This window comes from Hoplias malabaricus, chromosome 8, assembly GCF_029633855.1.
Source record: "Hoplias malabaricus isolate fHopMal1 chromosome 8, fHopMal1.hap1, whole genome shotgun sequence".
Taxonomy (NCBI): Eukaryota; Metazoa; Chordata; class Actinopteri; order Characiformes; family Erythrinidae; genus Hoplias; species Hoplias malabaricus.
The window spans coordinates 32,619,479-32,644,442 of record NC_089807.1 but is presented as its reverse complement, the minus strand read 5'-3'; the positions used below and the strand labels follow the sequence as shown (position 1 = coordinate 32,644,442).

Below are 24,964 nucleotides of genomic sequence, written 5' to 3'. Positions count from 1 at the left end.
CAAGCATCTGTAGCTGATCTCACTAATAAACTTGTGGCTTAATGCAATCAAATTCTCTAGGGTAAGAGTTGAAGAGAAGAGGCTGTTACAGTTGTGGAAGGAGACTAACTACCTATTTTTTTCTAGATCCTGGATTAGCAGGTGTCCATACAGCACTTGTAATATGCACATACAACAGTGATTCTACTACTGGATGCAACTACAGATTTGACTTATAATTTTCATAACTATAATTAAATTCAAAGGAAAATCCTGCAGTCTAAAGAATAGAGTGGGTGAAGGTATTGCAGTTCTCATCCCCTTGCTTCGGTCATGTGATCCATGCTGAAACGTGACTAGCTAATGAGGAGAGTCTAAGGTGAGAGATCAGACTGTCACATGGGACCAGCATCCTTTAATTAGATCACACAGAATTAAGAGCTTGGATTTTAGTCATCTAGCCACCAAATCCTGTAATTACACTCACTGTCTTTTTTTTTTTTTTTAATTAGAGACACCTGCCATGGGCTACCACTCACTGGCTATTTTTGATATCCCACTGGCTATTTTTGATATCCACCTATCTTATAGGGTCATCATATAAGTCCAGCCTGTAGCCCAGGGGTAATCTGTTTCAGTTCTGGAGATTGAAAGTGGAGTTTCAATCACAGTGTGATGATTTCCTTTATCGTGGCCTCATGGAGTTAATAGCCAAGAATAATTGCTGTTTCAGATCCAGGAAATCACCCTCACCACCCTTCAGGACTGGAAATGATGACCTTTGTTCTGCAATCTGTGCTTCCACATCTACAGTAGAAGGGTCTATAGCCCACCAGTTTTGTGCTGTGGAGCAGTGAAATTTCATTATATGGGGTGATAGCACACCATTCGGTACCTCAGGGCTATATGGAAATAGATTTGTTTCAAAAGTATGGAAATTAACTTTCAGTTATCAAGTATGGAAAAAAATTGAAAATTAAAAAGAAATTACATAAAATGCAAAAATAGGACTTATTTTCCAAACAAGTATATTTTACCCATTCACACAGTGCTTTCAATTATACTCCTCTTAGCAGAGGTTGAGATATAAACCTGACACTAAATGACAAATCAAAACTCAATTAAGCATGCACTTATCTCAGAGAAGTTGACAACCACTTATAATTTTCTATTGATTTGTGTTCAGATTGTATTTTTAGCTCTACAAAATTACCATAACTTGATAAGCTTAGTCAACTAGCTTAAATTTCTAAATAAGCTCTGGCCTAAGTCACTGGTCCGATTCCCACAACTGGCAGGAAAATTAGTGGTATTGGTGGGAATGAAGGAACAGTACTCTCTCTTCCCTCAAAATCCATGGCTGATGTGCCCTTGAGAAAGGCACTTATATCCCAACTGCTCCTAGTGCATTATTGTGGCTGTGTTCACTGCCATAGATAGTTCTACATTACAAATAACTGCACACAAATATCAACTGTAGTTTACCATATAATGTGTAGTACAGCAATAATATATTATGCATTGAAAACAGTAGAATCATGAATTATAAAAGAAATCAAGCTCTTGCTGTTTGGAATGCACTGTATAGATGGCAGGGTTCTGCTACTGGCTGAACAGGAAGGGCTGTTGAAATTTACAATTAAAATTACAATACTTTTGACACAAATCTAATTCTATAACTAGAATTGCATTCTATAACATGAGGACAGGCTTGAGAACCAGTGAGATAGCTCTCTTACTAACACTAGGAATAGGGACATTGCAGCAGACCCTGAGATAATGATTTCCAAATTTGTATTGCTGATTTTTAAAATTGGGTGGAAAGTCCTTCTTGTTCCTATTTATTTCATTTAATTCCACCTCCCTCGTCAGGTTCCCTGTTATCAGCTGTTATCTGCTATTGTCTCATTTCTTAGGCCGCTGCTTTGATAGAAGAGCGGTGATGTGGGCTGTGATGGTCAGTATTTTGATAGGGGCTGGCTGTGTGTGGCTGATGTATTTGAGGAGGTCATTGATGTGATGGCTGCTGGTTGTGAGTAGTTGATGTGTATTATAGATGTGGTGATTGCCTCCTCATTTTTTCAGAACCTCAAATCTTTCCTAACAGGAAATGAGCTCTGGATTAGCCCAGAAGGAATATACCCCACAACCCACCCACTCACAGTTTCACACAGACAGATGATGTAGTGAATGAGGAAAAGGCCACATATCCAGAGATATGCCTTGAGAGAGATCAGTGGGCTAATGTTCTGTCTTCCTGACATGTAGGAGAAAAATAAATATACTTCATATGAGAGAAGATCCACAGAGGCACCTCCCTCTGTTAAAAGAAATGCACCAGCAATGAGTGATGACAGTCTGCTCGCACAGGATAAACAAATCTAGGCTTTAATCAAGATGCACACCGCTGAATGCTTGTTGCACTGCTTGCAAAATGATCCAGCTCTCTGCCTCAATATGTCTGGAGCAGTAAAATTTTAATAACACTATTTGTAATGTAACAGGGACACAGCATCCCTTGCCCAGAGTAGGGTTACCAGGGCCCCACCCTGGAGCCTGGCCTGGGGGAGGGGCTACTCGGCGAGTGCCTGGTGGTTGGACTTTTACTCATGGGGTCCGGCCAGGCTCAGCCCAAAGAGCAACATGAGTCCACTCTCCAATGGGCCCACCACCTGTGGGAGAGAAAGTAATCTGGGTCTGGTTCATTGTGGATTGGGTGGCAGCCGAGGGCGGGGACTCTTGTGTTCTGATCCTTGGTTACTGAAACTGGCTCTTGGAACATGGAATGTAACATCTCTGGTGGGAAAAGAGCCTGAGATGGTACGCAAGGTTGAGAGGTACAAGCTAGATATAGTTGGGCTCACCTCGACACACAGTATATGCTCTGTAACCAATCTTCTTGAGAGGGACTGGATGCCCTTTCACACTGGAGTTGCCCAGGGTGAGAGGCGTAAGCGCCAGTACCCCAATGGACGAGAGGGTAATTTCCCTGCACCTTCAGTTTGGGGAAAGGGCTCTGATGGTTGTTTGTGCTTATGCACTGAACAGCAGTTCAGAGTACCTGGCCTTCTTGGGGACTCTAGAGGGGATGCTGGAGAGCACTCATTCTGGGGACTCCATTGTTCTGCTGGGGGACTTCAACGCTCACGTGGGCAATGACAGTGAGACTTGGAGGGGCGTGATTGGGAGGAACGGCCCTGTTGATCTGAACCCGAGAGTTTTGTTCAGTTATTGGATTTCTGTGCCCATCATAGTGCCCACAAGTGCACCTTGCACCAGGATACCATAGGCCGCATTTCGATTACTGACTTTATATGTATCATCGGACCTGCGGCCATATGTTCTGGACACTCGGGTGAAGAGAGGTGCTGAGCTGTCGACTGATAACCATCTAGTGGTGAGTTAGATCAGATGGTGGGTAAGGATGCCAGACAGACCTGGCAGGCCTAAACGTGTGTTGAGGGTTTGCTGGGAAAGTTTGACAAAGGAACCTGTCAGAAAGATCTTGAACTTCCACATCCGGCAGAGCTTCGACTGCATCCCAGGGGACACCGATGACATTGAGTCTGAATGGGCCATGTTCTGGTCCTTCATTGTTGAGGCGGCTGAACAGAGCTGTGGCTACAATGTTTTCTGTGCCTGTCGTGGTGGCAATCCCCACACTTGGTGGTGGACACCCCAGATAAGGGAGGCTGTCAAGCTGAACAAAGAGTCCTATCGAGCCTGGTTGGCTTAAGGGACTCCGGAGGCAGCTGATGGGTACTGAAGAGCCAAGCGGCTTGCTGCTTTGGCTGTCGCTAAGGCAAAACCTCTGGTGTGGGAGGAATTCGGTGACGACATGGAAAACGGCTTTCAGTCGGCTCCGAGAAGATTCTGACAAACCATCAGGCAACTCAGGAAGCTGTTTTCCACCAACACCATATATGGTGGGGGTGGGGACATCATTAGGTGGTGGAAGGAATATTTTGAGGATCTGCTCAATCCCACCAGCACGTCCTCCACAGAGGAACTAGAGTTTGGGGATCCCGGAAAGGGCTTATCTATCACTGGGGCTGAGGTGGCTGAGGCAGTAGGAAAACTCCTTGGTGACAGGGCCCCGGGGGAGGATGAGGTTTCTCAAGGCTCTGGATGTTGTGGGACTGTCCTGCCTGACACGTCTTTGCAACATCACATGGACATCGGGGGCAGTGCCTCTAGACTGGCAGACTGGGGTAGTGGTTCCTCTTTTTAAGAAGGAGGATTGGAGGGTGTGTTCCAACTATAGGGGGTTCACACTCCTCAGCCTCGCATGTAAGGTTTATGTGGGGGTACTGGAGAAGAGAGTCTGACTGATAGTTGAACCTACATGTCTACATGTGTTTTGTGGATCTGGAGAAGGCATTCGACCGTGTCCCTCGGGATATTCTGGGGGGGTGCTTTGGGAGTATGTGATACTGGGCTCTTTGCTACAAGCTATCCAGTCCCTATATAAACAGAGCAGGAGTCTGGTTCATATGGTTGGCAGTAAGTCCTACTGGTTTCCAGCTGGACTTGGTCAAGGCTGCCTGTCGTCACCGGTTCTGTTCATAATTTTTATGGACAGAATTTCTCGGCGTAGCCAAGTGGTGGAAGGTGTCCAGTTCGGTAGTGTCTGGATCCTAGGTCTGCTTTTTGCGGATGATGTGGTCTTGTTGGCTTCATCGAGCCGGTACCTCCAGTTGGCTGCAAACTCGGACCAGTTTGCAGCCGAGTGTGAAGTGGTAGGGATGAGAATCAGCACCTCCAAATCTAAGACCATGGTACTCAGTTGGAAAAGAGTGGAGTGCTCTCTCCATGTTGGAGGTGAGATCCTGCCTCAAGTGGAGGAGTTCAAATACCTTGGGTCTTGTTCACAAATAAGGGAAAGATGAAGCAGGAGATTTACAGACGGATTGGTGTAGCGTCTGCAGTAATGTTGTGGTACAGAGAGAGCTGAGCAGAAAAGCAAAGCTCTCAATTTACATTTCAATCTACGTCCCAACCCTCACCTATGGTCATGAGCTTTGGGTAGTGACCAAAAGAATGAGATCACAGGTAAAAGCAGCTGAAATGAGTTTTCTCAGCTGGGTGTCTGGACTCTCCCTGAGAGACAGGGTTAGGAGCTCGGACATTTGGGAGAGACTCGGAGAGGAGTCGCTGCTCCTACATGTCGAGAGAAGCCAGTTGAAGTGATTAGGGCATCTGGTCCGGATGCCTCCTGGATGCCTTCCTGGTGAGGTGTTCCGGGCATGTCCAATAGGAAGGAGGAAGACCCAGATCACGCTGGAGAGACTACGTGTCTCGACTGGGCTGGGAATGCCTTGCTATACCCCCGGAGGAGCTGGAAGCAGTGGCTGGGGAGAGGGAGGTCTGGGTTTCTTTACTCGGATTGCTTCCCCCGTGACCCAGACCCAGATAAGATGTGGATAATGGATGGATGGATGGATGGATGGATGGAGATTTATAATACTGTCTTTAGATATCAGCAGTAGTATTGTTTGTTTACTTGCACTCAGGCCCTGTCCAGGGCTGTACTGGACCAGTGGCATAGCCAGAAATTGACCTTTGAGTGGGATAATGTTGGTGGGCACCATTATTTGAGTGCTCTCCTGCGTGAATGCCTTGCACTCCTGTCATATTTATGGTCACCGACTTTATGAATTCAAATGAGGGAATGTGAGAATTGTTAATTTAATATGAAATTATCTAATGTTATTTTTATGTATAAATTACATTGTTTCTAGTCAGTCAGCTTTATTGTCATCACATATGTGTTGAGGGAGAAATTAAATGTAGTTTCTCCAAGACATAGTGCTAACATAAGTTATATCTAAAGAGCAGAGCTGTAAGAACTTCTATCTGTGTCAAAAATATGAATTAAAACCAACAGTGTCCCCTATCTGTTTAAAACAGCATGTGGATTTTACTATATATAAATACGGGATGATTCCCTATAATGCGGGATGTTTCCATATATTATGGGATGGTTGGCAAACCTAATCATGTCCACTTGCGCTCCAGCTCTGAATCCTTCTTATTGAGATGTGCGGAACAGTCAGAAAGCAGAGTGTCCATGCATATGCACTTGCATGCAGGGAATTAGCTCTGGCTGACTGGGTGGGCCTTGCCCCAGTTTGGGTGGCACCGTCTATGCCTGGTCTGAACAATGGTTTTAGTTGACTAAGTTCCAGCCTCTCCATTAATTTATATTCAGTGGGATGTCAGTGCAATTGGTAGCCATTTGTTGCTTCTTCTTGAGGACAGGAACCATCATACTGGGACATTTTCCTGGCTACAACTTCAATTACAAATGTGCTTAAGGACATAACTGCACAGCACACAACTTTGCCGTACAAAGTGTCACACATATTCAAATATACTTGCAATTAATCAATGCTTTTGGACTGTCTAACGTTTTAAAAGAATTTATAAAATAAAGTATCTCTACATTAAGAGATTAAATGGCATGCAACTTTGTGCTACTGATGAAGAAGCTTTGCGAGATGTGTTGTGTGGGAGTGGAGGGAGAGAAAGCTTTGATATGTGTCTACCTAATAATGACTGAAAATTGAGCATAAGCATTTAGTCACTTTTAATTTAAAGAATTGCAGCCAGAGTAAAATTAATATTCTTTTATAATATTTTTAATGTTATTTGTGATGATAAATGTAACAGGAAAAACAACAAAAGCAAGTAAAATTAAATGTACTTGCACAACACAAATGTACACAAACACACACATGCAGTTGTTTGCACATCACTGACCAATATTTATTTATTTATTCAAATAGTAAAAATATGTTTAAACAAATTTAACAGAACATTTATATTGCGAGTGTGCATAAATATGACAGGGCAGAATGGTGGTGCAACATGTAGTGGTCCTGAAGTTGTGGGTTTGATTCCCAAACTGGGTGACTGTCTGTGAGGAGTCTGATGTGTTCTCTCAGTATCCCCGTGGGTTTCATTTTCATGCTACTGTTTACTCCTCCCATAGTACAAAAACAGGTGGATTGGTGGATTGGTGACTCAAAAGTGTCCAAAGGTGTGAGTGTGTGAGTGAATGTGTGTCACCCTGTGAAGGACCGGCACCCCCTCCAGAATGTGTTCTGCCTTGCGCCCAGTGATTCCGGGTAGGCTCCGGTCCCACTGCAAACCTGAACTGGATAAGCGGTTACAGACAATGTATAAATATGACTGGGCTCTGTATAAATATGACTGACTCAAAAAAAATATTTTTGTTATTATTTCAGTACACAATTGGATTCTGTGTTTAATATATTTGAATTCAATGAAACAGGTGACATCATTTATTTTGTTCAGTTCAGCAGATTAAAAGGTGCAATGCATCAACAAAATGTATCATTTGACAAGGGCGCCCAAACAGGTGCATACAACTGTACAGCTGAAAAAAGCAAACACACAGAGAACTGCAAGAACTCCTGATTTCAAAGAAAATACTTCCTATGTGCTCCATGTGTGCATGGCGGTCTAAGTGTGTGATTGTGTTGGTCACATTGGTTTATTTCTGTCCAGGTATAACTAAGCTCTGTGACCTTTGACCCCTATGTCCCAGGTACTCATTCCAGGACGAGGAGGACATGTTCATGGTAGTGGATCTGTTACTTGGAGGAGACCTGCGTTACCACCTACAGCAAAATGTCCAGTTCACAGAGGATGCCGTCAAAGTATACCTGTGTGAGATGACCCTGGCACTGGACTACCTGCAGAGCCAGCACATCATACATAGGTGTGTATGTTATAAAGGCTTTACTTTGCATTACAATACTATTGTAGAATGAGACACTCTGTGAAGCAGTGGAACTGCATTCTATGGGGTTAATAGTGATTTAATTAGCACTGAACATGGGACTACAAATATTTGTCCATAAATTGTATTCAACCATACCCAAATGTAAAAGTTCACATAATTTTAATTTTTAACAAAGTGTACAAATATACAAATAAAAGCTGTTTGGCAGGTTCAGGCAATAAAAGGTTACTGAAACAAATATTTCAAAACATTCTTTATTGAGCAATATGAGGGATGTAAAGCTGTGATAGCTTTAAATTACCACATTAACAGGATCATATTAAAAATAATTTATTTGAAAAACACTAGCATTAATAAACAAAAGATTGTTGGACATATAATTTGTATTAACCTGACTTTGTCAAGTGATGTTGTCAAGTTGATTATCCCCTATTAAAAAATGATGCAAAGTTAGAAAGGCCTAATGTTAAACAATTTAAAAAAATCTGTTCTTGGGGATAATATTGTATCCAAAAGTGCATTTGAGTTTTGGTTAAGATGAGATAGGGATTGTGATAATGATATTTATCTTAGTGAAAATAATTAATTCTCAATTTAATTTGTTTGTTTGTTTTTTTTGTTTGTTTGTTTTGTTTTTTCTTTTTTATCATTGTATTAAGAATTGTCATTCTTAATACAATGTGACAGTTCACCTATTTAACATATTGGGTAAAATCCTGGGCTTTTCGGTCCTGATTTGTTTGGCATTATGCTAACAGATCATTTAATAGCTTGATAAATATTTCCCGAAAATTTTTTTAATAGGAATTAAATAAATGAAGCACTATGGCTTTGCACTGTATTATACAATTAACAGCTGTAATTTGTTGTAGTAGAACATTATTTGAAATAACTCCGTGGTTACTCATATAAAATTACTGAGTTATCACATGAAACATATTATTATTAAGCAATCAGTTCAACGGTGTGTGCAAGTTGTTCAGGGTTTACTTATCAATTATTGTGGCTTCTGTCCAACTAGTTCTCTTCTATATATACACACCCAGACAAACACCTGAGACAAATAAGCAGTTTATATGACTCATCAACTTCTAATCAAACCATCAGCTTCATACATTAACAGCATTATACACTGCTGGATTTTCAGTTCCGGCTGATTTTATCGTGGGTGTCACTCGTCATTAGAGATGTTATTCTGAACTCCAGCTGAGGTCCTATTCCCTTTTTTTTACTCTTCATTTTGTAAAGATGCAGTATATGTCTATGACTGTAATTACTCTCACCCATCTCTTCTATTGTGAAGTGAAGATCACATAGAGAAGGTACAAAGTGGAGCTGAAAGTCCAGGCTCAGCTTTAGGTATAACAGAGTCTCCTCTGGGGCCACAGTTGAGAGCAACTATTAAACTCACTCATATGAGCCATTTGCAGACTTTGCAAAGTTGCTGTAAATTAGAGCTGTTAGTGTTCTTTAGAATTGATGCCGTGAGCTTAGATGGGTTTTAGATGGACATGTGGGAGGTTGTGTGGATGGGTTTATGATTATACATGCATGCTAGACACTTTATAAGTTATTTAATGTTATAACTTTATAGTAATATTATGAGCCAGTGTCCCAGATAGTGTAAGCCTAACATTGCGACTGTGTTGTCTTTTATTTTAATATGTTACATCACATTTATAGTAAATTAAAAGTAAATGTTATTGTGGACTAGTTGTATAGTCTGAGCCATCTTTGCAGGTACTGTTTTTTTTTACACATTTCATCAAAATGCTCTCAAATGTTTAAAGCAGAATGTGTAACTATAAAGTATATTATATTATATTATTATACATTATTATTTATGGGTGGTGTAGTTCATCATATGACTACAGAGACTTTGGAACGGCACAAAAGAACATTAAGTAAAATACACTTATAGTCTAAAAAAAAATGTGCACACAAGGAAGTCTCAGATTTATTGAGGCAATATTTATTGAGTATATTTTTACATACAGTAGTAGTGTCTCTCAGTGTCAGGCCACTATGTTTGCTTACACAACCAGACGTCTCTACATGGAGTTGTAGAAGTTCCTAATGATGTCATGTGATAATCCATCCGAGGCAGCTTGAACATTCTCGCACATTCAGATTTTGCATTAGGGGTGGAGTGTTGAAAAAATAAACATTTATCTTAGTGCTGATCTTAGTGCCTCCACACATGAATTTGTGGGTTGTCTCCACTGAAAATGACCCACTGCAATTCTGAGTGACTATATGACAGTCTGACAGGACACCACTGTAGATTTTGATGAGGCTGATGTGGTGTTAAGGGCAGCCATTGCAACAGTCAAGCATGTAAGCATGCAGTCCTTCTTCATGCAGCTGTCTGCCAATGGTGCTGGCACTAACAGGACGAATCATGAAGGGCATCATTGCTCGCTGAATTTCCTCAATTGTAGCTGTTGGGTCATTCTGCACATGTCAGCCTATCTGTTATTTTTCCCAGTCTGTGGTTCATGTGGATCTCCCAGATCATTCATGTATCTGGTGTGTGCCGCCTTCTATACAACAGCATGCTATGGTAACATTCACATGACCGGTATGGCATGCTATAGGTCAATAAGACCAGATGCAACCCCTCTCTAACTCTTGCAAATGTTTGAATTGCTTTCAAACTCTCCTCTGAAGAAAAGTACGCACAATGGGATAACCAAATATAGTCAGTCAGGTTCAGAGATTAGGCCTGTCCTTGATCATGTCATGTGGGGCTGAGTGTGAAACTTAAATCAGTGTAAAACCCAACAAGTTTCATTCATCTCAATTAATTATTTCTGGGTGCAGCTATTTTTTTTTGACTATTAATGTATGTTTTAATTCTAGGAATAGCATGGTGGTGTGACAAGTAGGGTCACTAATGTACAGCTCCAGAGTTCTGGAATTGTGGGTTCAAGCCATGCCTCACATGGCATGTCTGTAAGGAGTTTGATGTGTTCTCCTCATGTCTGCATGGGTTTACTCCAGGTGTAACAGTTTTCCTGAAAAGTCCAAAAACCCAAACTGGAATGTGTATTGGCTTTTCTAAAAGGGTCCATAGGTGTGTGTGTGTGGGATGCCCTGTGTCAAAGGTGTGTTCCTGTTTGCACTCAGTGATTTCAGGTAGTCTCCCTTATTACCATTTAACTAACTGATGAACCAATTATTCCTCTGATACAGATGTGGACATATTACAACACCTACTAAGGATAAAATTAATATTGTAACAAATTTGTTTGCAAACATTTTAAGAAAAGGCAAACTTGTCCATGGAGTAAATATAATGTATTCACTTAAGATGGAAAGAACTTGTGTTGTATTAAATATTAAACTTTTGTTTGCATGAGGCATCTGTTGTATCAGAGCTGTCACTCATTGTGATTTGCCATGTGTGCGTCACCCTCGGGGATTCGCTGATATGTAGAGCTGTGACTCAAGCCCCAGGCAAAGCCTGCCACTGCTGTCATTATGACCTTTCAAACAAAGCCACAAAGAGACATTTCGCTGCCTCTGCACATTAGGTCATTGCTAAAATCTTGGACCAAAATTTATGGATGAGCCACATCACACAAATCATGTAAACTATTTATTTTATGTATTCGGTGTCTCGTTTGCTTGCAATAGCACTCCATCTCTATCGTCATCCAGTTTAAAATAGCCACAGATTAAATACGGTGATTAAGTATCTTACTCTCTGTAGAATTTTTTTTCTCTGTGGCCTGTTTTCTCTGGAGTCTTGGCTGGGCAGCAGCCTGGACACTGTTCTGGAATCTGTTGTGCCGTGTCTGCATGTCGTTCAGTTCCACACCCTGGATTCCTGACAGGAGAGAAGCTGTACTATCCAATTATTTTGTTGCACCAACTAGGGAAGAAGTGTCTCCTAGCAACAGTCCTACTGCCATGTCATTTTGCCCAAGGAGGTAAAATTAGCCCAAGAGAAGAAATCCTGAAAGAATGAAATAAAGAAGAGGTAATTTGCCTTCTTTTTTCCCAGTTAAGGGATTAGGGGTGTGTGTTTGTTTAATGGTTTTGCTTTGGGCAATGTTCTGCTTTCTGATTTCTGATGTAGTGGAAAATCCTTTTGATTTAGTGACATAAAAAGCTTTATATTATTGACAATAAAGAGAGGGGGTGGGTGGGTAGAGGACACAAACTGCACAGGACACTCCAACATGCCCTTGAATTAAGACTTAGAAAGGAGTTCAGAAAATGATGCAAAATATTGTATAAATGGAATCACCAACAACAGACAAGAGCTGGTGGACAATCATGCTGTCCCCAAAATATCAAGAGTGCTTAAAAAAAGTTGTACTGGGTATAAAATATAACTTTAGGTTAGACAAAAACACCATCCACTGGTGTTTCTACCATTCCACTTTGGGTCCGAGAGGATGTGTAACTGTCAAGAAGCCATTATAGAAAATAGTAAGTATACTAAAAAAGAAGAAAATGCCACGAGGTTGCTTTCAAAAGACATTGTGGCCCTTGATGTTTGCACAGTACGATATTTAAAAATATTGCTCAGGGTCATATAATATTTGTCTACAGTACTGAATATCTCGTAGCTTATGTAAATGGTTGGTATTGTGTACTGGGTAAACCCCGGCTCTCCACATGATACAATGGGGTTGAATTCCACACTTGGACAGGAACACAATGCTATATTAATGCTCTTTAGACAAGCCTTCTAACACTGAAATGGTGTAAATCTGTAATATGAAGCAAGTCACTCTTGATAATAGCATCTGCCTAAAATAGTAAATGTAAATATATCCATCCATCCATCCATTATCCACCACTTATCTGGGTCCGGGTCGTGGGGGAAGCAGAAGAGGCAGTCTCCCCAGCCACTGCTTCCAGCTCCTCCACGGGTATACTGAGGTGTTCCCAGGCCAGTCGAGACATTTGTGTTCTGGGTCTTACCCGGGGTCTCCTCCCCGTCGGACATACAAGTAGGCATCCAGACCAGATGCCCGAACCACCTCAACTGGCTCCTCTCGACGTGGAGGAGCAGCGGCTCCACTCCGAATCTCTCCCGGATGTCCTAACCCTGTCTCTATGTGAGAGTCCAGACACCCTGCGGAGAAAACTCATTTCAGCCGCTTGTACCCGCAATCTCATTCTTTCGGTCACTCATGACCATAGGTGAGGGTTGGGACGTAGATTGAACAGTAAATTGAGAGCTTTGCTTTTCTGCTCAGCTTTCTCTTCACCACAACGGACCGCTACAGAGTCCGCATTACTGCTGATGCTGCACCGATCCTCCTGTCAATCTCCTGCTCAATCTTTCTTTCACTCGTGAACAAGACCCTGAGGTATTTGAACTCCTCCACTTGAGGCAGGATCTCACTTCCAACCTGGAGAAAGCACTCCACCCTTTTCCAAATGAGTACCATGTACTCGGATTTGGAGGTGCTGATTCTCATCCCTACCGCTTTACACTCGGCTGCAAATTGGTCCAGTAAGAGCTGGAGGTCCTGGCTCGTTGAAGCCAACAAGACCACATCATCCGCAAAAAGCAGACATGGAATCCTGAGACCACCGAACCGGACACCTTCCGCCACTTGGCTACACAGAGAAATTCTATCCATAAAACTTACGAACAGAACCGGTGACAACAGGCAGTCCAACTCAGACTGGAAACCAGTCGGACTTACTGCCAGCCATACGAACCAGACTGCAGCTCTGTTTTTACAGGGATTGGGTAGCTTGTAGCAAAGAGCCCAGAACCCCATTCTCCCAGAGCACCCCCCACAGAATATGTCACAGTGTCACCAGCCTCCTCCGGGATGCAGTTGAAGCTCTGTCGGATGTGGGAGTTGAAGATCTTTCTGACAGGTTCCTCTGCCAAAATTTCCCAGCAAACCCTCCACGCATATTTAGGCCTGCCAGGTCTGTCCAGCATCCTTACCCGCCATCTGACACAACTCACCACTTGGTGGTGATCAGTTGACAGCTCAGCACCTCTCTTCACCCTAGTGTCCAGAACATATGGCCACAGGTCCGATAATACGATTATAAAGTCAGTAATCGAAATGCGGTCTAGGGTATCCTGATGCCAGGTGTACATGTGACTTATGCGTCTCACCCTGGGCAACTCCAGAGTGAAAGAGTATCCAGCCCCTCTCAAGGAGATTGGTTCCAGAGCCCATACTGTGTGTCGAGGTGAGTCCAACTATATCTAGCCGGTACCTCTCAACCTCATGCACCAGCTCAGGCTCTTTTCCCACCAGAGAGGTTACGTACCAGTTTCAGTAACCGAGGATCAGAATGCCAGGGCCCCCGCCCTCGGCTGCCATTCAATCCACAATGCACCAGAGCCAGATTACTACCTCTCCCACAGGTGGTGGGCCCATGGGAGAGTGGACCCATGTTGCTCCTTCAGGCTGAGCCCAGCCAGACCCCATGTGTGAAAGTCTGACCACCAGGTGCTTGCCAAGGAACCCCTCCCCCAGGCCTGGCTCCAGGGTGGGCCCCCAGTAACCCTACTCTGGCCAAGGGAAGCTGTGTCCTTGTTATGCTCTCATCAGGGTCTTTTGGGTCACTCTTTGTCTGGCCTATGTATTTGTGAGTGTATGTACTGATCAGTCTTAACATTATGGCCACCTCATTGTTTCTACATGGACTGATCTTTTTCTCAGCTCCACTGACCATAAGGGAGCACTTTATAATTCTAAAATTACAAGCTGTAGTCCATCTGTTCTTTTGCATACATTGATTTCCTCCTTTCACCCTGTTCTTCAATGGACAGGATCCCCCCAGGGCAGACATGGTTTGGGCTGTGGATCTTTTTCAGCGCTGCAATGATACTAACGTGGATTAAAGTGGATTAAACACATCTGTGCTGTGTTCACTCAGTGTCTGACACACCTACTTTGTTGGTCCACTGTGTAGATATATAGTCAGAGACATTAGCTTTTCTATTGATTTAGTTTGTGTTGGTCATCTTCCAGCCCTTCATCAGTGGTCACTACACACAGCCCACATGATGCTGTTGACTGGAAATATTTGGCCGGTGGACAATGCTCAGTCCAGCAGTGACATTGAGGGGTTTAAAAACTCCAGCAGCACTACTGTGCCTGATCCATCCATGTAATTTTACCTCTAAAAATATGCTTCTGTTGTATGGTCAGTGGGGCTGAGAGAATGGAGAGTGAGTGAATGTGAGTGTGGTGTGCATTAATCTGATCATTCTGGCTGGACACCAGCAGTGTGGTCTCTTTGTGTTAATTAGCTCTTGGGGAGGTGATGTGTCTGAGTGTCTGAGGGTGAGTGTGATTGAGACCCCTCACTAGTTCACTAATATGTGTGTGGAGGCACGGATGTGTGTCCCAGCCAATTAGCAGGTGTAGAGAAATCCGTGAAGGCCCCCTGAGAGCTGAAAGTTTACAGCAGAAAAAGGCAACAGGACAGTTATTTTTATAACTCTGCACACACACACACAAACACACACACACCCTCAAGAAAAGCACATGCAGGGCAAAGCACATTTTTAGCAACTTGTCCCTATGGGGGAGGCTTTTTTGTGTCAGGACTCTTTCATTGCAGCACTCTGCAAAACTAAGGGTCATTCTACAGTAACTGACACTACAAGCCTTGACTAAATAAATCTGTTCCTCTGATGAGAGACACAGTAAACCCCTAAACCTCTATTAGTCATAATGTTTTTTTTCTATCACAGGCTCTAAAAAAATATTGAAGCTGGAGTCTCATTATTTATCATCTCTGGCTTTGGTTTTGGAGAAATGGTTCAGGCAAATAAAATTATGAGTCATTTCTAAATGTTACTCCTCCATTAAGCAAAGGAAACAGAACTTATCAGAGATACCTGAATGGCAGTGGCATTAAATTGAGATGAGAAGGTATGAGAAAGCAGGATACATGTAAGCAGTAGTTTTAATAAGGTTACATTTAAAATCAAAACGGGTCAAAACACATCCATCCAAATCATGTCAGGTGGATTACATTATCATTTCAATTATATACAGAATGCACAGTACACAGTGAAATGCATAGTCACAAAGCAAGTAAACAAAGCAAGAGCAGGTTTAGAAGAAATTAGACAATGATAAAAATACTCAGAGCTCTGTATAATAAGTATAAGTGTAGTATATTATACATAGACGTGATGCAATTAAAGGTGTATATATAGGATTGAGTGTCTGAGTAACTGCAGGGAAAATAAAATAAAACCCGAGAATAAAACAGGTATCAAGATAGGAAGGAGTAAAAACACAGACTTTCACATATGGGACAAGTTTATCCATAGCTACAGCGCTTATTAGCACAAAATTTATTAGCACATAACGCTATGCAATTCAATATACAGAGACATCGCAAAGCTTGACTCAAACTAAATGGGTATACATAGGGCAGAGTTAATGAGTTTCTGAATAGCTGCAAGTGAGGATTGTTGCCAAACCGATGAAGGACTAAATTATTCCCAGAATCATGGATGTTGTTAGACCTGTTTTAGGGGTCTGTAATCCTCCCCCCTAAATGTTCTTTAGCCCCCCAATTCTTTCATTTTCAACAATGTTTCTCTCTGCCTCCATATTTAAAATTTAATGAAAATTCGGCGCACTAGGACCTGGGGGGAGCTGCTGCTGTTACTGCCCATTTGACGCCATTAGGTATTGGTCTGTATTGCTTTCTTCACAGAATACACATACATAATGTTGCCAACCATCCCATAAAATACGAAATCGTCCCATAAAAATGCATTCCGTATTCTTCAGGACACATTGTCATAGCTATGGTTTAAGACAAAACAACAAAGCTTTCTCTCAGCCGGAGCGAGGGGCGGATTCTCCACGGCTCTTAAACAGAGAACGAGCTTTTCATTGGTCTCCACCTTTATTTAGCCAATCAGCAGCTAGAGTTATCTGTCCATCAGTAAGTGCTACAGCCAATGGAGTCATAGACTCGCCTACAGGGGGTTGTTTTGCAGCGGTGCTCAGGTAAGTGCTGAAACATTGGAAACTACAGCTCTGCTTTCAGAGCAAAGTGCTTTTTAGAACTAATTTTAGCACCTTGTCCTGAAGAAACTACATTTCATTATTCCTCAGCACATCACAGATGAATTTTTTAATCATAGTTATTCTTTATACATATAAATCACAATAGATAATTTAATATACATTAACAATAACATTAATAAACTATTATTAAAGTGTAAGACAAATATGAGTCCTAAATAAGCAATTAATTCAATGACATTTTCACTGGACATACCATAACCTAATGAGGACGAGACTCTTTTAGACTAAAGATTCGAGTGTCATTTCAAGACAAAAATAAAGAAAAAAAAACATTAATCGAATGCCTTTTACAATTTTTAATTGACCAACTTGAAAAGCCACTGATGCACTAGTTGAAATAGCATTATGCTAGCAGAGGAAACATGATTATTGATGAATGTAAAGTAAGCCTGCTAAAATGTTAAAATGTTCATGCACTATTACACTGCAGTATTTAGGGCAGACTGAACTGAGGTTTATGATCTTTCCAGATGTTATGATGGTATATTTTACAAATATTTGTATTTAATGAGCTAATAGTTGTTCACAATTCAGTTTTGTTTTTCTACCTGTAGACGGATATTCAATTTTTTGCTTTGTAAAGGCAGCAGCTCCTTGTGGCTTTGCTTAATCTGTACCTCGTCAAAGAAATTTGCAGCTAGGAGGTAATTACCCAAGACACTCCTGGATAAAGCTTATTCCCCCTAATCATTCATCTCTAGTGACGGGCCTGCCCAGGATGAATGGTTCAGATAAGACAGTGACTGAATAATGTATCATGCTTAACAAGCGGCATCTCTGGTATGAAATGCACAATGTACTTTGTATGGGCTGCAACTAAATAAAAATAAACAAAAAAGATATGTATTTAAATTACAAAAAAATGACTTGCAAATGTAGATTTGTTAAGTTTCTTCACTTTAGTTGTGTAGTAGATTTGTATGCTACATTGTTTATTGTATACAATGTCAGAATCTTGGTAAGCTATAGTTGTTTACAAAATAGGCAAAATTTGTATTAAAATAAAATGTAATTAAATGTAAAATGACTGTCTGTCTAGAGTTTGGTGTGTTCTCGCCGTGTCTGTGTGGGTTTTCTCCGGATGCTCCGGTTTCCTCCCACGGTCCAAAAACACATGTTGGTAGGTGGATTGGCGACTCAAAAGTGTCCATAGGTGTAAATGTGTGAGTGAGTGTGTGTGTGTGTGTGTGTGTGTGTGTGTGTGTGTGTGTGTGTGTTTTGCCCTGTTGAAGGACTGACGCTCCCTTCAGGGTGTATTCCTGCCTTGCGCCCAATGATTCCAGGTAGGCTCTGGACCCACCGCGCCCCTGAACTGGATAAGCGGTTACAGACAATGAATGAATGAATGATTAATTTTAATATAACATTTATTTTGTTGCAATAGAGAGTTCTTAAAATTAATAAAAGTAAATAAAGTAAATAAAATTGTTATGTTCATATTGCATTTTAGGGCCATATTGCTCACCACCCATAGTACGCAGTTCACCACAGTGAAAGTCTTAAACTGGTTAAAGGAGTTTCTGGTATTGGTTTAGAGCAGTGTGGGGGACTGATATATTTTTAAGGAGAAAATTAAAAGGAATCTGAATCAAACAGCAACAATACCTCATTTAATTCTTGCATGACCCAGTGACTTCTGTAAAGCTTCAGGGTTGCCTGACAGTGTTCCGTGACTGTGGTTATCATATAATTAGCTGCGTATCAGTGTTAGCAAAGTTCACATAATGTCTTCATGTGTGTAAATCTTTGGTTTCTTATTGGCCCATATATATGAGATTTGGATTCATATATGTAATGTATGTGAAAAATTACATTCATAGTTCAACATCAAAACGATTAACAATCTCTATAGGGTAGAAAGACAGCATCTGGTTTAATAAATAGCTAATTATAAAAACAAGATACAGTTGTAAAAATCTATTTTAAGGTCAGGCAACATTTGAAATTCTGATATATTTATTGCAAATGCAAATATATTTATTTGAGTGCTGCTTTAGCTTGAGGCTCTCTGAAGTGAACTCTTAAAAGGTAGAGAAGGAGTTTTGGGTGGTTTGCTAAGCATAGAAGCCAGACCCTCCTGTCACTCAGCAGGAGAATGCAGTCATGGTGGTGGAAAGTTTTTTTTCACTGGAAACTGAAGAGAGGGTTTAAAGGAATGTGTAGGAGTAGTTTCAGGCATGCTAATTTGCCCAAACCCACTTTTTTCCACACAAACAGGGCAAATTGAGCTGGACCCCCCAAAATAACTTTAAATTACAGTGATATAACCTCTTATGGACTTGTTAGAGGTCCTAAATTTGGATGTGGATACAGTGGTCAAAAACCTGGATAAAAATTAGAGCCCATTTAAACTTCAATATAATTGTAACAGAAAGTGGGCAAGGCAATCAGTCCAAGGCAGGACACAGTAGATGGAGGGCCAGCAGCTGGTCTGGGGCAGGTAGCAGGAGACCTGCTTCAGAGATCAATCTTCCATCAGTGTCAGGCAGCACAGATGGGCAGTTATTTACTCTCAAAAATGTAAAATGTTGGATATGTTTTGCAACATATAGAGATTGTAAATATTTTCAGAGTGTGGACACAGACATGGGAGCTACCTGATACACATGCATCCATCTTCTTCACCATCCACAAACAGAAGTGATCTTGTGCAAGGGAAAGAATAACACCACCAGCATCCCAGTTTACAACAATTCCCTATATTATGAACGCGTGTAGCTACAGCATTTGGATATCTTGAAAAATTAATTACAATAGGTTAAAATAAAACTAAAAGAATTGAGTTCCAGCATTGTCCAGTAGGTAGATAAATGTTTGAGGAGGAATTGCACTAAGAATAATTTGTGTGTCTGACCTAGTAAAGCAGGGATCTTCAAACTACGGCCTGCTGCTTTCATTTGACCGGCCTTTTAACTACAGCAGCAAAGTATGTGGTCTGGCCAAGGGCATAGATTTGGGTACAGACTAGAATGGACATGTCGCTATACCAATCAAGTGACTACTGAATTGTGCCTAGCAATCATTTTGGGTGAAAATCACTATTCAACGCACCGTCAGTGTCTAGTCAATGTATTTCGTAAAAACAGTTAAGCTTTCGTTCTATAGCCAGAGTTTGCCTTCCACGCCCACACCGCTAACAGGACAAGCTTTACTGTTTCTCTCTGACGTGTGAGAGGCTGTGGCTGTAAGGGGCAGTGCTGTAAACACTTGGCTGTGTGATAGATGCCTTCCACATCGTGTCTTGTATTGAGTCCAGCTCTTTTGGAGATTCAATAACTGCACTTTTCAGCAAAAAGTTTTCCCTGGGCGCTCATGTGCCATAAAACTCAATGAAGATGCGCAAGTTGAACGAACTGCCATCCTGTGCTCCATAGTGACTTTACATTTTTGAAATATTATTACTTTAGTCTTGATAAACACCTTTAACTTCAAAATGTTTATGACATGGAATATAGTGATTTTCTAGATGTTTTCGTCTCTGCCTGCAGTCCAGGCCCTGAAAGACCGAAAAACTCTGAGCTGGCCCTGTAGTAAAGGGTCTGGTAGGTGATAGTTTCCAAAAGCAATGAAATTGGTGGTGTGTGTGTGACTCTTTGAGGTTTCAAGGTTCTGAATTTCAGAAATATAAGATGAGACAGATTTGCTTGATTTGCGGACATTGTCAGATGTCAGATGTGGCCACCAAGAAGCAGCATGATTGGTAAGGATTTGTAGCTTCTTTCATTACTTAAGAATTACGTTACCATACTGTTGTCCCCAAAGAATGCCATTGATGATGATTGGACTAGAAGTGTCCTCAAACAGCTGCCAAAATTCAAGGTGAAGGGGAGAAATTTAAAAGCAAAATGATAACAGCTTTAATCAACCAGGGGCCACAGCCAGCCATTGCATTGCAGAGAGGAAAGATTAACATCTGCAAGACCTCGGAAAGGAGGGATGACAGAGGGAGGAGTTGAGGCAACACAGGAAGAGGTCGAAGGGTTGATAATTAAGAGGTTTGAATGATAAAGGGAGGTGGGTTTGGATGATAAAGGGAAGGTCGGGATGACAAATGGAGGGGATAATGAGATGACATAGAGCAGAGATCATCAAATCTAGACCTTGGATCCAGGTTCCAGCCTGGGATTTTAAAATGGCTGTGGCTGACATAGCCATTAGGGGAACATCACCTCGAAAGGGCAAGGTGATGTCACTGTGTTGGGAAATAGTGCCATGCTCCAATCCCAAACTTGGGAGCCTAAACTCGAACCAGCAGTAACCACAGGTATGGCAAGATCCTCATCTATTCTACAGAGTCCAGGCACACTCTTAAAATGAAAGGTATAGCTTATTTGAGTGATACCATCTTTTTTGTTTGTTTGTTTGTTTAAGAAATGCATGTGTGAAGAACATTTAAAAGGTTTCAAAATCCACCACACTTAAGGTTCTTTACCAATTTAAACATATTAGCAAAAATGGCTATTTATGGAACCAAAAGTGTTTTTCTATAGCTTCATTCAAAGAACCTTCTGTAGCACCTTTATTTTTGAGAGTGTATATAACGCTGGACAGGCACAAAAGACAGAAAGCCACATTGGGACCAATATTGGGCTAAATGGGTATGGACACTTTTTGAAGAAGATCCGACCAAAATGGCACTAATACTAGTAGGACTAGTGACAAAGGATTTCAACCAAGATGGGGATTGAGGCATTTTGTGGAGGGAAGTACGTACAGTTGGGCATACGTTGTTATTGGAGGCAATGATTTGCTGGATTGTTTGCTGGATTCTCCTGCAGACCAGACCAGACCAGACCAGCTGCTCACCTTATTATTATTATTATTATTATGTAGCATAATGACACTTCATTGGTGATCATTTAAAATTCAATCTATAGTTTGATCAGAGGAGGATGGGTCCCCTTTGTGAGTCTTGGTTCCTCCCAAGGTTTCTTCCTCCAGCCTCGAGGGAGTTTTTCCTTGCCACTGTCGCCTTCGGCTTGTTTGCATTGGGCTTTGATTTAAATGTTCTGTTTTGAAACTGTGAAGCTGCTTTGTGACAACGTCAGTTGTAAAAAGCGCTATACAAATAAATTTGATTTGATTTGATTTGAATGATTCTGAGATTCATGATGAAGTATTAACACAGAAGTGTGAAGCTTGGTCAGTGCAAATATCTTGAAAATGCAGGGTTTTTGTCAGAGAAAACTGAAGGGGGAGAGGAGCATGTAAGATAACAATGGCCAGCTAGTGACTTCTAGCTGACATATGCCCATGATTGGTGTTTATGTGGCCCTTGTCTTGACATTCTTTTAGATTTTTTTCACCAATGTGGAACTGGTTGGATTCCCATTCACAAACAGTTCTGTGCTTTTCCACAAATATAAATTGGTTCCCGTACCAAATAAAGTAAATTTGTAAAACTGTAGCTTCTTTAGAGCAAACTGTGACATCATCTGTGGGCGTGTCAAGCTTCAACAGAGCACAGAACAGCAAATGAAGTGATATGGCGCACTGAAGTGGTTGTAGCATGTTATATAAATAAATAAAAGAAAATAAACCAGAAATTGCTCCTTTTCTTGTGTGTTTTCTGGACATGTGTTCAGCAAAGCACAATGCACATTGGCTATATTTCTCCTTTGTTCAAAAGCTCTACATGTGGGATGTGGACCAGGGTTTGTGCTGGGTTGATGCCTAAGAGTTCTATTTATTGTTAGCAGCATGTATTGATGGACTATTCTGGAGAAGACAGAGTCAACAAGTCACAATTTAGGAGACAAACGTGTTTGCATTAATAGTTGCTTCCAACTCACTACTCCATTTAGAGACTGATGTAAAATGTTTGATGAAGTTTGTTCTTGTCTTTTCTTTAGGGATATCAAACCAGATAATATCCTGTTGGATGAACAAGGTAAGAACACTTTGTATGTGTGTGTTCATGCTGTGTATGCTTCCCTAGAATCTCAGCAGACATATGGAAGTGGTCCAAGGTGACGTGTAGGGGGTATGATCCTGCAGGCTGGCAGGAATTTCCACAGAAACACACTCTGTCGCTGTGCAGTAAGCTGGTGTCAGTGTCACACACCCCATAATACTTCAAAGACACAGGCTCAAGGACAAGCTGTTCCACTAAAACTAAAACAACCTACATTTTCTTTTCATTTAAAGTACGCAGGTGTATGAGGCCCATTCTCCTGGTTTTATTATTTACCCCCCTTTTCCCCTCATAGAGTTGAGAAAAAGAGCTTGGGCTCTATATTTTTTATCTCAGTAAAAGGGTCACTACATGGATTAGATGTCAGACACAAATTTAAGGTGTAAGAATTAATTATAGGAGAACAGTCTATGTCACAGAGATGAACCTCTGAATTCAGTAAATGGAGAAAAGAGTGAGGCACTTGTCAAATGCCTATAGATTGACTGTTCTGCTGAAGCTCTTCTTCACTGGTTATGTCACTCAGGTCATGCTCATCTTACCGACTTCAATATCGCAACCATTATCAAAGATGGAGAGAGAGCCACAGCTCTAGCTGGAACCAAGCCATATATGGGTAAGGATATCTGTCTTAGATGTGTCCCATATAGTTTGGGCACAGGAAAAGTGTTATTTGTTGCTATTAATAAATATCATTGTACATCACTGTGTATAAAAGTATGGCCTTATTAGGTGCTTTATAATTTTACATTTATCAAGTTAGGCAGTATGACTGCCACACAGCTTCAGGGTCCTGGGAGTGTAAGGCTCTCACACCCCCTGCCTATATTTTTTTTATCCAAGCAATTTAAATAACTGCAAATAAAACATTGCAAATATTGTTTTATATTTAATTTTACATTGTATTTTTATTATAGACAAAAGCATGCATGTTGTTATTTTTAGATTATGTTTTATGGAGATTTTCTGCCGTTCACAGCTCCTGAGATCTTCCAGTCATTCATGAATGGGGGGACTGGATATGCATTTGAAGTGGATTGGTGGTCACTAGGGGTGACCATTTTTGAGGTTCTGCGTGGATGGGTGAGTGTTTTTGCATGAGTATATGAAATTTAACATACATGGCTAAATTTAATTTATGATTCTCTATGTTTTGGCTGGGTTTTTTTGACATACATTTTACCCTCTCCCTCTTTCTCTTTCTTTTCCTCTTCTCTTCTCTTCTCTTCTCTTCTCTTGTCTTGTCTTCTCTTCTCTTCAGAGACCATATGACATCCATGCCAGTAACTCAGTTGAATCTCTGCTGCAGCTCTTCAGCACAGTCAGTGTGCAGTACTGCTCTTCCTGGGACAAAGACCTCATTTCCCTGCTGCGCAAGGTGAAAATGAAAGGATTGGTGTATGCTCATGAGAGAAGGAGAAGAGCCAGTGGGAAAAAGAGTCCAAGTTGGAGAGAGAGAGAGCCTTTTAGAGCTATTATTTTTCACTACAAAAAATTTGCAAACAATATTTATGAAAACGAAACAAAAATGCTTAAATGCAGTTCACATGAGACTGCCCTTACAAAAAAAAAAATAATAAATAAAAAAAACTTCCTCTCATACGTTTAAAGGTTTTGTACAGAATCTGACCCAGTCTATTAGGTGGCAGTATAATGGCTGATTCATAACATGAAACGTTTCATTGCTTCTTTAAGACTCATGGATACAGAAAGACTAAAGTTAAAATGAAATATTAAATTAAATTAAAAGTGTTAAGTAATGCATAAGCCAATTTTGGAACTGTGAATGAGATGCAAATATAAATAGAAAGGTGACACTGATCCAGATTTAAGAGATGGAGAGAAGAGAAAAAGAAATAATATTTGAAGTAAATAAGCAAAAGATGATTTTTTGAAGAATAAAGTTAAAGGGGAAAAAATCGTGTTTAAGATGGAGGACTGAGTGGAGTGTGAGGAACAGTGAGTGGGTTTGAAACTCACAGAGAGAGAGAGAGAGAGAGAGAGAGAGAAAAGCGAAGGAGGGATGTAATGTAATGTAGGAGGCAGCGAGAGAGGATGAAAGTATGCCTAATATATAATGAGAGGAATGGGATGGAAAGTGGCCAGACATGGTGAAATACCATATTAAAGTAGGATGTGAGAAGAGAGAGAACAGGATTGCAGTGGAAATGGAAGGGAGAGCCAGAGAAAGAGCCATAGAGAAGGGCAGAAATAAAATGAAAGAAGATAACGTCATGGGAAAAG

The 24,964-nt window shown here is 41.1% G+C and overlaps 1 protein-coding gene across 2 annotated transcripts in view; it reads left to right on the top strand.

Moving 5' to 3' along the window:
* The window catches only part of LOC136705422 (serine/threonine-protein kinase 32C-like), a 165,236-nt gene that overhangs the window by 128,760 nt on the left and 11,512 nt on the right, over positions 1-24,964 (top strand). For both annotated transcript variants that reach the window (XM_066678984.1, XM_066678983.1), the window contains 5 exons: positions 7,553-7,726; positions 22,659-22,696; positions 23,247-23,336; positions 23,700-23,803; positions 23,982-24,098. In XM_066678984.1, coding sequence (XP_066535081.1) covers positions 7,553-7,726; positions 22,659-22,696; positions 23,247-23,336; positions 23,700-23,803; positions 23,982-24,098 — 523 coding nt within the window. The remainder of the gene's footprint in view (positions 1-7,552; positions 7,727-22,658; positions 22,697-23,246; positions 23,337-23,699; positions 23,804-23,981; positions 24,099-24,964) is intronic.